A 15,160-nucleotide genomic window follows, 5' to 3' on the forward strand; every position below is an offset into this window, starting at 1 on the left:
AAGATGAGTCAATAAATGAAGTATAATACATACATTTGACTCATTGAGAAAAGAACATCCCAACAATTTAATGAGTCTAATTAACATCCACAGCTATTTTATGTGTCATAGAGTCCATTCTCAAGTTACTTAAACAATATTCAGTTTAGTGATTAAAAATGCAATACAAGCACCCATTCTGAATATTTCTAGAAACTCAAAATTAAAAAAAACTATTGGGAAATGAAGCCTCGTGAAGGTTTTATGTGTGTCTTACTCCCCTATGCATTAGAAGGTTAGATACAGGTCTGCCATTTACATATTAAAGTGCTGTGATCATCTGATGAATTGACCAAGAGTTGTTGAGAGTTGTATTTAAAATGTTCCAATGTATTGGTACCCTGACACGTACTGCAAAGACTTATCTTTCCCATTTTCTGACTGAATTGCCCATCTCAATTAGATGGGGCATTGGGCAGATGCAAAGTACATCACAAAAGAGCAGGAGAGTGCACTTATATGAGGCAGATGTCATGTTAATTCCTTTTTGTGCATCTTATTTGTTACTGTACAAGCAGCAATGTAAATGCAGACAAAGTTGTGAGCTTTCTGCATCTCCTGTAGCCTATTATAAATAGAGCAATGTTATTTAGCTACAGTATGTCTACAGAGACATAGGCAAATAATGACAGATTTTTAAAGCTATATCCGTAGGACTTTCAGGATGTGGATTTGTTACCAGTTGAAAAGAATATTCTAATGCTAAAGGCCAACAAATAGATTACTCCATATTCTAATCTGTTGTAAGTAAAGAAATGGGCGGCACAGTGGCACAATGGTTAGCACTGCTGCTTCACAGCTCCAAGGACCTGGGATCGATTCCTGGTTTCGGTCACTGTCTGTGGAGAGTTTGCACATTCTCCTCATGCCTGTGTGGGTTTCCTCCAGGTGCTCCGGTTTCCTCCCACATCCAAAGATGTGTGGGTTAGGTTGATTGGCCATGCTAAAATTGCCCCTTAGTGTCCTGGGATGCGTAGGTTAGGGGGATTAGTGGGTAAAATGTGTAGGGATATGGGGATCGGGCCTGGGTGGGATTGTAGTTGGTGCAGACTCAATGGGCCGAATGGCCTCTTTCTGTACTGTAGGGTTTCTATAAATCAATGAAATTAAAATGATGATTTCCATGTATGAGGCTGAACCCAAGAGTACATATTCGGAATTGCATCAACTTATACTTTTAATTTTAATAGGCAGGGGATATTAGGGATTGTGCTCGTAATTTCCTAATCTACACTCCATGTTGTACACCAGGAACCTTCATTTGGCAGTCCCTCTGCAACTGGATCCTGAACATCTTAACCCACAGACCACAGTCAGTAAGGATAGGCAGCAACACCTTGTCCATGATCACCCAAAAAGGCTGTGTTCTCAGCCCTTTACTATACTCCTTATACACCAATGACTGTCTGGCCAAATTCCCCTCCAACTTAATTTTCAAGTTTGCTAACGACACCACCGTAGAGGGTCAGATCTTAAATAATAATGAGACAGAGGATGAGATAGAGAATCTGGTAAACTGGCGTGGTGAAAATAATCTCTATGTCAACAAAACGAAGGAGAATGTCATTGACTTCACAAAATCACAGAATCTACAATATAGAAGGAGGTCATTTGGACCACTGAGCCTGCACCAGCAATAATCCCACCCAGGTTGCATTCCCATAACCCCACAGGTTTACCCTTCTCATCCCCGTGACACTGAGGGACAATTTATCACAGCCAATCAACCTAACCCGCATATCTTTGGATTGTAGGAGGAAACCGGAGCACCCGGAGGAAACGCATGCAGACACAGGGAGAATGTGCAAACTCCACACCGACAATCACCCAAAGCCAGAATCGAACCTAAGTTCTTGGCGCTACGAGGCAGCAGTGCTAACCATTATGCCACCTTGAAAAAGCGCCATGAGCCTGACGTGACTTCAGGAAGCATAGAGGAGAACACATCTGTCTTCATCAATGGGGATGAAGTAGAAAGGGTCGACAGCTTCAAGTATTCAAATGTCCAGATTACCAACAACCTGACACTAGTTAAGAAAGCCCACCAATGCCTTTATTTTCTCAGAAGACGAAGGAAATTTGGCATGTCAGTTACAACTGTTACCAACTTTTACAGATGAACCATATGAAGCATTTTTTCTGGTTGTATCATAGTTTGGTATGGCTCCTGTTCTGCCAAGACTTCAAGAAATGACAACAGGTTGTGAATGTAGCCCAATCCATCGCACAAACTAGACTCCCATCCATTGACTCTATCTACACTTCCCATTGTCTCCGCAAAGCAGCCAGCATAATCAAGGACCGCACACATTCTGGAAATCCTCTCTTCCACCTTCTTCAGTCAGGAAAAAAAATTACTAAATTCTGAGGTCATGTACCAACTGACTCTCCCCTGCTGCCTTCAAACTTTTCAATGGACCTACTTTGCATTAAATTGACCCTTCTCTACACCATAGCTATGACTGTAACACTACATTCTGCACTCTCTTGTTTCCTTCTCTATGAATGGAATGCTTTGTCTGTATAGCATGCAAGAAACAATACTTTTTACTGTATGCTGACATGTGGCAATAATAAATCAAGTAAAAAAAATCAAAATAAACTCTCAATTTAATTAATGTGTTATAAATGAAAATAAATTTTAATACATTATCAAATCACTAAAAATGGAGAATATATTGTCTCTGCACTGTTTATGTATTGATTTCATAAACCTTTTCTTGATTATGATGCTTATAATGTAATTTTGTTTCTAGGTACCAGCGTAAAATAGATGATTTTGGCTTGGCTGCCAGCAAAACAATTCTTTTGATTTTGTTGCCATTGTCTGAGCCAATATCACACATTTCACATTATTATCTGAACCTACTGACTGCACTGAGAAAAGTTACCTCAGATATGCTGATTAGATACATTGGCCATGCTAAAGTTTCCCTCAGTGTACCCAACAGGTGTCAGAGTGTGGCAATTGGGGGATTTTCACAGTAACTTTGTTGCAGTGTTAATGTAAGCCTACTTGTCACACTAATAAACAATCCAGGAAAAAGAATTTAGTTCTCCAGTAAATGCTCACCTTTCCAGCCATTGTGAGAGATTTATTGTCCTTAGAGGCATGGCCTGAAACTGATTTCATTGCAATAAAATGGGCACCAATAAGAAATGGGGTGCAGGCTAGGGAAAGCAAAGTTAACTGCCAGCTAAAAATGAATGCGATAATAATAGCAGATCCCATGGTGGAAACATTGATTGTCACCAAACCTAGTCGTGTTCCAGTGGCCTGGAAGGAAAAAGCATTTGTTGATTAAATGCAATATTTAAAAAAAATTTCAATCTTGTAAATCTAGCAGCAGTTAAGCTGTTGAATGAATTTGCACCAAAAGTAAATAACCACATGATAACAAAACATCTTGGGCTTATTAAAAAGCAAGGTCTTTAAGAGCAATCCATGCATAACAATACTTTTTCAGTTTTCCTGGGGATAAATATTTCAATATCAAAGAGTCTGCTTAGTCTTGCTATCTGATTTTCATTCTTGCTATCTCAGGGTATATAAACCTCAAGCATTATTCTACAAACAGATGTTTACAATTTTGCTGTCAGGTTATAGCTCATAGCCTATGGTAATTGATATCAGGACTAGACTTCAGGCCACATATATGACCCTGATGCTAACTGATTCATGTCTCCTGAAGTATCTCGTAATGTTTGGGCTCTGTTCAGAGGGAAAAATCCACTGCGCATTGGTTTGCCATTATTAAGACGAAAGTCTATGGTCTGGTGGTTTCACATTTGTGTTTCAACCACAGCAGTGGATTACATAGATTATTTTTCACAGGGATCTGCAAAACAATGTAAAAATGAATCAGGAAGAAGAGCCTCTGGCAATGCACTGAGGGTGGGGCTGTGGAATCAAAACCAGAAAGGGTTTGCAGATTTGTTCATGGCTCAGTTAATGGGAGAAGGAAGTCAAGAAGAGAGGAATTCTTGTGTGACAGTGAACAGGAAGTTCCTTAAGAATCTATTTCAAACATTATGAGGCAAGTGGCAGGGGCAATGCATTGAAATGCCACTACAACACCTCACGAGGTACCACACACAATACAATATGGATAGAGATAGTGACTTGCAGGTTTTATCAAGAGGAATTCTGTTGAATACTTTTATTTGTTGCTTTGTAGCATTAAAGGCGATTAATCCCATGTAATCCTTCAAGAAGAACAGTTTCAGGAATGAAAATTTAGCTCATTAAGCTTATTATTTGGAAAGTACTTCTTTAAAAGATAGAAGTGTAGAAATCCTCAGGGATCTTTCTTCTGTAATTTGGATTGAAACCCAGAGAAATGTTGTAAATATCTCTTGCTGTCAATTCTTTGGATTGCCTACTGATATTACAGAGAAATTATTGTAGATGAATGTTGACATAACTACCTAAGGGTTCACGTGTCAGTGAAACAGGAGCTCTCCCCAGCACGGGTAAAGACACGGCATGTAAGAACTGCTTAGTGATTGTTATTAAGTACCTACTGTTGTTAGTCCCTGGTCACCAGTTATCGGAACCCAATGCTTCTACATGGTGCCAGGAGTTGGCAGAATAGCACAGTGACTTCATTGCATCAACAAAAGTAAAAAAAAAATGGCCCATCTACTGTAATGTTGGCCTGTCGGAAAAATCAATGGAGGTATGGATGTACACTCTCCTAAATTTTGCAGATCCCAAGGCTGTTGAAAATTATGAGTCCTTTGTATTTTAAATGGTGAGAGAGAAGGAAGATTCCAAAATATTGCTGCAAATGTTCTGAACACACAAACATGCCAGTAAAGAATATGATACTGGATAGTCAAGTGTTCAGTGCAACCAACCAAAAGTTTGATGAGTCTATTCAGTTGCACGTGCAACCTTAAAAACCCGAGTAAAGAAACGGGCATCTAGCACACTGACTGAGATGGTGAGAGATTGCATTGTGTACAAGGTCATGATGATGTTGGCCATAAGTAGTTTCTTTGCCAGAAATGTTTTAACAGTGGAATCAGCACTTGTATGCTGAGTGAGCAGTCTGAAAGAAGCAGCAGAGAGTTAAGGCAGGAAACAGAGGTTTTTGCACTGCAGGATACATACTACTCCATCCTCACTTCAGCCATTACTCACAGAACAGAATCGCATATCTAGCATTTGGCAAAGGCTGTATCATATGTGACAAACAGGCCCAAGTCAGAGGAGCTTGTCCATGCCACCCACAGCTGCAGAGAAGTGGCAGTGGCACATAGTCATGCACCACAGCCAGACATCTATGTGGTTTCCTCAGACAGTGTCACGTACTGCAGGAATTTGAACCACCCGCAACCACCACTGTATCCCATGCATCCAGCCTGCAATCCAGGCCTTCCACACCAATAGAAAATGCAGTCCTCCAGAGGTCAACACAGCAAGCCGAGTAGCCTTAGGGTACGCTGCAAGGGCACCTGATACCATTCACATTGTGATGACTTCAGCTAATGAGGTTGGCTTGCTAGAGTATGAAAAGAAATCTCTGATGAGTCCTATCTGATGGTTAAATAAGGGAACCTCATGCTCCCTATTTAAAGCAGGTGTGTCAGACTCCCAGCCTGCATTCAGCAGGGAGCAACGGGAGAGCTGGCTGTGTATCAAAGTATGGTGTAAATAAAGTAATTTGGTGATGGGACTTTTGTCTCTGTGGAGTTATTACACACACTGAGGACACCAACCCGAGAGCATCTCCAGCACAGTCAAGTGTTACAATCATACGCTCAGATCATATGACTAAACCAAATATAATGTTCCAGGACTTTGTCACGGACTAGCCTACAACTGTCCTTCATTTTTTAAGAAAGATGGGGGGCAAAGGCGATATGATGAGCTATGCTTCAGTTGCAATAGCTTATTCTGTGTTTTGTGCAATGTTAATAGTCCTGTGTTGTTAACCTGTTCAATTTGTATGTTGTAACTAGTTTGCATCAGTTACATCTCAGTACCGCTGGTTGTCTCAACTTAAAAAGGGAAGATGGAGACTGAGTGGTCATGTGATGATGTGGCTATTTAAGGTGCCACCTGTTGGTAACATGGGCATACTCCTGGAGTGTAGGCATATAAGAGCTGCTCAGTGACTATGAATAAACATCCACTGTTATTAGTCACTGGTCACCAGTTATTGGAGTTCAATGCTTTTGCAATTATGAACTAACACTGCTTCTTTTAAAATGAAAAATGCACTGAGTTACAGAAATCTATTGTTAAAGAATATGCACCGCTCTCCTTGTTACCTTGCATAGTAATGTAACACCATATGCTGTAACTGATGCATTACTTCTGAAAAGGAAATAGAAATATTCCAGTGCACTTACCCCTTTAACCTGTGATGCATCTGTAGCTAGATGGGTTGTTAGCACACCAACAGTATTCTTCTGATCATCAAACCAACCAATGTCCTAATATCAGAATAAATTAACCAGCAATCAAATTCGAATCACTAAATAGTAAGAATTAATATAAGGTTGTGGTATCAGGGACCCTGTCATTCTAATCCAGGATCGTAGTTGAGAACAAGCAGGATGTTTGCTACAGCTATAATCCAAGATTCTATTGCAATTCGAGTATCTAACCTCCAATCATTTCTAATGGGCGGGGAGGACTGAGCAGATCATCAGTACATATCCTATACAAAAGGGAGACATGCCTGGAGGTAAGCTATTCTATGAATTCTGCCAATTGCATCTTAAAAGCTCTCAGTGAAACAACCTGCAAGTCAAAACATCACAAGCTTTTACCTGGGAATCAAGCCTAACGGAGATTGATCGTTTCTCTACAGAGGCCTGCTTGCTCCAATGGGAGAAAAGGCTTTAAAAGAGGAGCATTTTTGTTGGGCCCTTCTTGGCTCTTTGCCTTCTCAGTGGAATGGCATGGCCTGACTCTGCCTTTCCATCCTACAGTTCAGGGTAGGCGATGCTTAAACATCGTAACTGGTACACATTAACGTCTGCCGAAGGTTCAGCATTGTCTGTCTGTTGCTTCTGTAAGTCTGTTCTGCACCTTTAGTGTTAATTGTTTCAATTAAGATTATCTATATACAGGTGCAGGGCACTGATCAGATGTAGCATATATAAAAAGACATTTACTGATAAGACTAGAGTGAAATAAATTTATGCCAGATAGACTGGCTCTGGTTTCTTCCTTCACCAACTGGCTATCAGAAATATAGTAAGAAGTCTCACAACACCAGGTTAAAGTTCAACAGGTTTATTTGGTAGCACAAACTTTCAGAGTCTCACTTCTTCTTCAGGTGAGTGAGGAGTTGTGTTCACAAACAAGGCACATATAGACACAAACTCAATTTACAAGATAATGGTTGGAATGCGAGTCTTTACACGTAATCAAATCTTAAAGATACAGACAATATGAGTGGAGAGAAGGTTAAACACAGGTTAAAGAGATGTGTATTGTCTCCAGCCAGGACAGTTAGTGAGATTTTGCAAGCCCGTGCAAGTCGTGGGGGTTACAGATAGTGTGACATGAACCCAAGATCCTGGTTGAGGCTGTCCTCGTGTGCGGAACTTGGCTATCAGTTTCTGCTCAGCGATTCTGCATTGTCGTGTGCCATAATGGTAGGAAGGACTATTACTTACGTGGCGAAAAACTGCAGCAGGCGACGGTGCAGAGGAACCTTGGGGTCCTTGTGCATGAGTCGCAAAAACCCAGCTTGCAGGTGCAGCAGGTGGTCAGGAAGGCGAATGGGATGCTGGCCTTCATAGCGAGGGGGATTGAATATAAAAGTAGGGAGGTCTTGCTGCAGCTGTATAGGGCATTGGTGAGGCCGCAGCTGGAGTACTGTGTGCAGTTTTGGGCGCCGCACCTGCGCAAAGATATTTTGGCCTTGGAGGGAGTGCAGAGGAGGTTTACTAGGCTGATACCAGAGTTGAGGGAGTTGAGCTATGAGGAGAGGCCGAATAAACTAGGCTTGTACTCGTTAGAGTTTAGAAGAATGAGGGGAGATCTCATTGAGACGTATAAGATGATGAATGGGATGGATAGGATAGAGGTGGAGAGACTCTCCCCGCTCAAAAAAGACAGTAGGACTAGGGGGCACAGCCTCAAGATAAAGGGGGGGCGGTTTAGAACGGAGTTGAGGAGGAACTTCTTCACTCAAAGGGTGATGAATCTCTGGAATTCTCTGCCCGTTGAAGTGGTGGAGGCTGCCTCGCTAAATATTTTTAAGACGCGGGTTGATGGGTTTTTGATAAGAGAGGGGATTAAGGGTTATGGGGAGAGGGCGGGAAAGTGGAACTGAGCCACGACAGATCAGCCATGATCTTATTGAATGGCGGGGCAGGCTCGAAGGGCTAGATGGCCTACTCCTGCTCCTATTTCTTGTGTTCTTGTGTTATGAAGGCTGCCTTGGAGAATGCTTACCTGAAGATCAGAGGCTGAATGCCCATGACTGCTGAAGTGTTCCCCAACATGAAGAGAACACTCCTGGCTGGTGACTGTCAAGCAGTGTTCATTCATCCGTTGTCGTAGCGTCTGCATGGTCTCCCCAATATACCATGCCTCGGGACATCCTTTTCTGCAGCGTATCAGGTAGAGAACATTGGCTGAGTTGTAAGAGTATGTACTGTGTACCTGGTGGATGGTGTTCTCATGTGAGATGATGGCATCCGTGTCAATGATCTGATACGTCTTGCAGAGGTTGCTGTGGCAGGGTTGTGTGGTGTCATGGTCACTGCTCTCCTGAAGGCTGGGTAGTTTGCTGCGAACAATTGTCTGTTTGAGGTTGTGTGGTTGTTTGAAGGCAAGAAATGGGGGTGTGGGGACGGCCTTGGCGAGGTGTTCATTTTCATCAATGACATGTTGAAGGCTCTGGAGAATATGTCGTAGCTTCTTCACTCTGGGAAATACTGGACGACAAAGGATACTCTGTCTGCCGAGTCCCGTGCTTGTCTTCCGAAGAGGTCAGTGCGATTTTTCGCTGTGGCGCGTCGGAACTGTTGATCGATGAGTCGAGCACCATGTCCTGTTCTTATGAGGGCGCCTTTCAGTGTTTGTAGGTGTCTGTTGTGATCCTCCTCATCTGAGCAGATCCTATATATACGGAAGGCTTGTCCGTAGGGGATGGCTTCTTTAATGTGTTTGAGGTGGATGGAGAAGTGGAACATTGTGAGGTAATCTGTGGGCTTGCAGTACAATGAAGTGCTGAGGTGACCATCTTTGATGCAACCGATTCCGGAGAGTAGTCCATAGTGAGTCTGATGTGGGATAGAACTTGTTGATGTCATCATACAGTTGTTTCAGTGATTGTTTGCCATGAGTCCAAAGGAAGAAAATGCCATTGATGTATCTAGTGTAAAGCTTCAGTTGAAAGTCCTGTGCAGTGAAGAGGTCTTGTTTGAATCTGTGCATGAAGATGTTGGCATATTGAGTTGCAAATTTGGTCTCCCTGGCTGTTTCCTGTGTCTGGATGAAGAACTGATTGTTGAAGGTGAAGACGTTGTTGTGCAGGATGGAGTGAATGAGTTGTAAAATTGCATCTGGAGATTGGCAGTTGTCAGCGTTACAGAAATATAACATTGTGTGTCAGTGCACAATATCCACTTATACTGAAGTGTAACCAATTCTGTACTTCTTGACATATAAAAGACCATTCTATCCATCTCACATGTGCTTCACTAATCTATCAATAGGTTCAGAAGTTGAAGCCAGAAAGAAACATCAGTGTTTCATTTCTCAGACAGCAAGTGAACACAAAGGGCAACAGTGAGATTTGGCAGGCTTCAATCAATCTATACAACTTGTTTAATTTTCAGAGTCTCGGTAAACGCCTACCCTTGGAACTTTGTTTAGAAACCTGCCTTCTTCATCTTCAATAATCAGTGCAAGGAGCTTGTGGACTTATTGTCATTGAGATTGGCCAATTCAGCTGCCTCTGCCACTTCTTTCTTTTCCCCTAGCCCTTCAGACAAAGCTTCCTCTAAGGTCCCCGTTTTCTAGATTTAAATCTGCACCTGCTCGAGTTTCTCTCCTAACTCTCCCCAGACCTCTCTGAGTTCATCTTGTCCATGAAACCCATCTCACTCGACATCATTGCCACTAAGCTGCTGATCATTTAACTTTACTTGCCATCTTGCTAGCTGATATCAGTAAGAGGTCCCTGTCTTCCGCATCAAATCTTTCATCATCACCATATTCCCCCCTCAAAAACAAACCAAAGCCTCTCTATCATTATAAACTGCCACTCCATCACAACATTTATATTCCACTTGCATATGTTGCCACCCCCAAAACTTGCTTGCCTTTATTGGCCAGGGTATTGAGTTTAAAAATTGGCAAGTCATGTTGACACTTTATAGAGCCTCAGTGAGGCCGCACTTGAAATATAGTGTTCCATCCTGGTTGCCACACTACCAGAAGGATGTGGAGGCTTTGGAGGGGGTACAGAAAAGATTTACTAGGAGGTTGCCTGGTATGGAGGGCATTAGCTATGGGGAGAGGTTGGAGAAACTTGGTTTGTTCTCTCTGGAGCAACTGAGGTTGAGGGGAGACCTGATAGAAGTCTACAAGATTATGAGGGACAGGGGCAGAATGGATAGTCAGAAGCTTTTTCCCAGGGTGGTAGAGTCAATTACGAGGGAACATAGGTTTAAGGTGCGAGGGGCAAGTTTTAAAAGTGACGTACGAGGCAGATTTTTTTTACAGAGTGGTGGGTGCCTGGAACTCGTTGCTGGGGGAGATAGTGGAAGCGGATATGGTAGTGATTTTAAAGGGGCATCTTAACAAGTACACCAATGAGATGGGAATAGAGGATATGGTCCCCAGAAGAGTAGGGGGTTTTAGTTAAATCAGGCATCATGGTTGGTGAAGGCTTGAAGGACTGAAGTGCCTATTACTGTGCTGTAATTTTCTTTGTTCTTTGGACTACCATCTTTCCCAGAACCTCATATAGAAATCTTTCCAATCAAATTTCTGTCCCTGCCATAGTACCAAATTGGTTCCAGTCAAAGTCACAAATAACATTCTAAGTAACTGTGACAGTGCTAGATTTTTCCTTCTTATTCTTTGCAAGCTATTTGCAGCTTTTAACACAGTTGACCACACCATTCTTCTCCATCCCCTCTTCACAGTCATCTAGCTGGGTGAGACTGTGCTCATCTGGTTCCATTCTTATCTATCCAGTCAGAGCCAGAGAATCTCGCCAATTGTTACTGTTCCTACTCCTGCACTGTTACTCGTTTTCTTTTTTATTCCTTTATCGGATGTAGGTGTCATTGGCAAGGCCAGCAATTGTTGCTCAAACCTAACTGTCAGAGACAACACACAGCTTCAGATCTGGAGTCACTTGTTGACCTGGCCAAATAATGATAGCAAAGTTTGTTCTCTCAAGTGCATTACTGAACCAATGGATTTTTACAACAATTGGGTTCATCATTACTGAAACTGTGTTTTTAAAATTTAATTTCCAGTTTAATTAATTGATTGGGATTTGAATCCATGAGCATTACCCTGAGCCTCAGGATTACTAGTCCAGTGGCATTATTACTGCTCCACTGTCTCTCTCCTTGCCCCCTCACATTTTCCTTTATATTCTGTCTCTTGGTGATAGCATCCTTCAGGTTTTCCATATGTACTGATGACACCAGCTCTTCTTCACCCCTTCATCACCTTTGAATTGTAAGACTGTTTGATTGACACCCAGAACTGAATGAGCAGAAATTTCCTCCAAGTAAATACTAACAAAATCAAAATCATTGGCTATGTTTTGCCAGCCCCAGTTCTGTAGGTGCCTTTGCAGCAGATGTAGCAGGCCATTCACACTTCCATTCATTTTACCAGGACCGGAAGATCCCACCAGCAGGAGGGGCTGGAAAATTCCAGTCAATGGGTGGTATTCTCTCATCAGGGATTAGGTCCCAAGGCAGGAACAGGGAATGTTTCTCATTTCAGAGGCCAGTGGGAAACCACAGTATATCTTCTGAGACTAATCTCATGAATTATACAGCTGCAGTTTTGCCCTGTATTTCAGGGTGGGGCAGGCATGAGAACTGCATTATAACAGGCACTATGTTGAAAACATCATTGAGCCACCATTGGAGAAAGAAAATGCATCTCCTGAAATTGAGGATAGATCCCCAGGAGGTGATGGGCTTCCTCAATGACGCCACCTTTAGGGAATTATGTATCTGTATTCCCAAATCCCTCTGTTCTATTACACTCTTCAGTGTCCTACCATTTACCATGTATGTTCTACCTTGGTTTGCCCTTCCAAAGTGCAATACCTCACACTTGTCTGCATTAAACTCCGTCTGCCATTTCTCAGCCCATTTCTCTAGCTGGTCCAAATCCCTCTGCAAGCTTTGAAAACCTTCCTCACTGTCCATTACTCCTCCAATCTTTGTATCATCAGCAAATTTGCTGATCCAATTTACCACATTATCATCCAGATCATTGATATAGATGACAAACAACAATGGACCCAGCACTGATCCCTGTGGCACACCACCAGTCACAGGCCACCACTCAGAGAAGAAATCCTCTGCTACCACTCACTGGCTTCTTCCAATGAGCCAATGTCTAATCCAATTTACTACCTCCCCATGTATACCTAGCGACTGAACCTTCCTAACTAACCCACCATGTGGGACCTTATCAAAGGCCTTACTGAAGTCCATGCAGACAACATCCACTGCCTTCCCTTCATCCACTTTCCTGGTAACCTCCTTGAAAAACTCTCATGGATAGGTTAAACGTGACCTACCACAGGCCATGTTGACTCTCCCTAATAAGTTCCTATCCATCCGAGTATTTGTAGATCCTATCTCTTAGTACTCCTTCCAATAATTTACCTACCCACTGACATCAAGCTTACCGGCCTATAATTTCCCAGATTATTGTTTGAGCCTTTTTTAAGCAAAGAAACAACATGAGCTATCCTCCAATCATCCGGCACCTCACCCGTGGATACCGACATTTTAAATATATCTGCCAGAGCCCCTGCAATTTCAACACTAATCTCCTTCAAGGTCCAAGGGAATACCGTGTCCGTCCTGGGGATTTAGCCACTCTGATTTGCCTCAAGACAGCAAGCATCTCCTCACTTTTAATCTGTATAAATTCCATGACCTCCTACTTGCTTGCTTTATTTCCATAGACTCCATGCCAGTTTCCTCAGTAAATACGGATGCAAAAAACCCATTTATTATCTCCCCCATTTCTTTTGGTTCCATACAAAGCTGACCACTCTGATCTTCAAGAGGGCCAATTTTATCCCTTACTATCCTTTTGCTCTTAATATATCTGTAGATCTGCCATCTCTCTGCCCAAGTCTCCAACTGATCCATATCCTGTTGCATCCTCTGATGGCTCTCATTGCTATCCACAAATGCACCAACCTTTGTGTTATCCGCAAACTTATTAATCAATCCAGTTACATTTTCCGCCAAATCATTTATATATATTACAAACAGCAAAGGTTCCAGCACTGATCTCGGAGGAACACCACTTGTCACAGCCCTCCATTCAGAAACTCACCTTTCCACTGTTGCCCCCTGTCTTCTTTGACCGAGTCAGTTTTGTATCACCTTGCCAGCTCACCTGCGATCCCATGCAACTTCAACTTCTGCACCAGTCTGCCATGAGGGACCTTGTCAAAGGTCTTACTGAAGTCCTTATAGACAATATCCATTGCCCTATCCTCATCAATCATTTTCGTCACTTCCTCGAAAAGCTCAATCAAGTTCATGAAACACGACCTCTTGTTCACAAAATATTGTTGCCTCTCACTAATACATCCACTTAGTTCTAAGCGGGAATAAATCCTGTCTTGAAGAATCCTCTCCAATAATTTCCCTACCACTGATGTAAGGCTCACCGACCTGTAATTACCTGGATTATTCTTGCTACCCTTCTTAAACAAAGGAACAACGTTGGCTACTCTCCAATCCTCTGGGGCCTCCCCTGTAGCCAGTGAGGATACAAAGATTTCTCTCAAGGCACCAGCAGTTTCCTCCCTTGTCTCTCTCAGTATTCTGGGGCATATCCCATCAGGCCTTGGGGACTTGTCTATCTTAATATTTCTCAATAACTTCAATACCTCCTTTTTGATCTCAACATGACTCAAACTATCTACATATCCTTTCCCAGACTCATCAGTCTTCTCTTTCGTGAATACTGACGCAAAGTACTCATTTAATACCTCACCCATTTCCTCTGGCTCTACGCATAGATTCCCTCCCTTGTCCTTGAGTGGGCCAACCCTCTCCCTGGTTACCCTCTTGCTTTTTATATATGTATAAAAAGCCTTGGGATTTTCTTTAATTCTGTTGGCCAATGCTTTTTCATGACCCCTTTAGCTCTTCTTACTCCTTACTTAAGTTTCTTTCTGCTTCCCTAGTATTCCACACTTGCTTCATGTGTTCCCAGCCTCCTCCTTTGACAAATGCTTCCTTTTTTGCTTTGACTAGGCTCACAATACCTCTCGTTATCCAAGGTCCCCAAAACTTGCCATACGTATCTTTCATCCTTAACAGGAATGTGTCGGCCCTGAATCTCTATCAACTTACACTTGAAAGCCTCCCACATGCCAGACGTTTGCCCTCAAACGTCTGCCCCCATCTACATTCTTCAGTTCCTGCCTAATATTGTTATAATTAGCCTTCTCCCAATTTAGCACCTTAACTTGAGGGCTACATTTATCTTTACCCCTCGGTACCTTAAAGTTTACTGAATTGTGGTCACTGTTCCCGAACTGCTCCCCTACTGAAACATCGACCACCTGGCCGGGCTCTTTCCCCAGTACCAGTTCCAGGATGGCCCCTTCCCTATTTGGACTATCTACATATTGTTTCAGGAAGCCCACCTGGAAGCTCATTGCAAACTCTGCCCCATCCATGCCCCATTTAAAATCAGGAGCCCTATACTCTAAGCATCTCCAGGGCTGGGGAATACCCCTAGAGATGTGTGAATTTCCTTTCCACCTTGTAATTCCAGGTAAGGTTAAAATCCATTTTGCGCACCCTGACTCAGATGGTGTTGGAAGGGGATAATACACGAAATTACGTTTCTACAGTGTGCACAATACATTTCAGACTTGATAGCTGACAATCAAATAACAACTTAGAA

General features: G+C 42.5%; 1 protein-coding gene across 1 annotated transcript in view; it reads right to left on the reverse strand.

Moving 5' to 3' along the window:
• The window catches only part of LOC145355258 (ATP-dependent translocase ABCB1-like), a 120,554-nt gene that overhangs the window by 16,774 nt on the left and 88,620 nt on the right, over window positions 1–15,160 (reverse strand). Inside the window, exons 21-22 of the mRNA XM_080207133.1 lie at window positions 6,400–6,483; window positions 3,113–3,316 (exon numbers count right to left, since the gene is read on the reverse strand). Of these exons, the coding sequence (XP_080063259.1) occupies window positions 3,113–3,316; window positions 6,400–6,483 (288 nt within the window). The remainder of the gene's footprint in view (window positions 1–3,112; window positions 3,317–6,399; window positions 6,484–15,160) is intronic.

This window comes from Carcharhinus amblyrhynchos, chromosome 2, assembly GCF_965287045.1.
Source record: "Carcharhinus amblyrhynchos chromosome 2, sCarAmb.v2.hapA, whole genome shotgun sequence".
Taxonomy (NCBI): domain Eukaryota; kingdom Metazoa; phylum Chordata; class Chondrichthyes; order Carcharhiniformes; family Carcharhinidae; genus Carcharhinus; species Carcharhinus amblyrhynchos.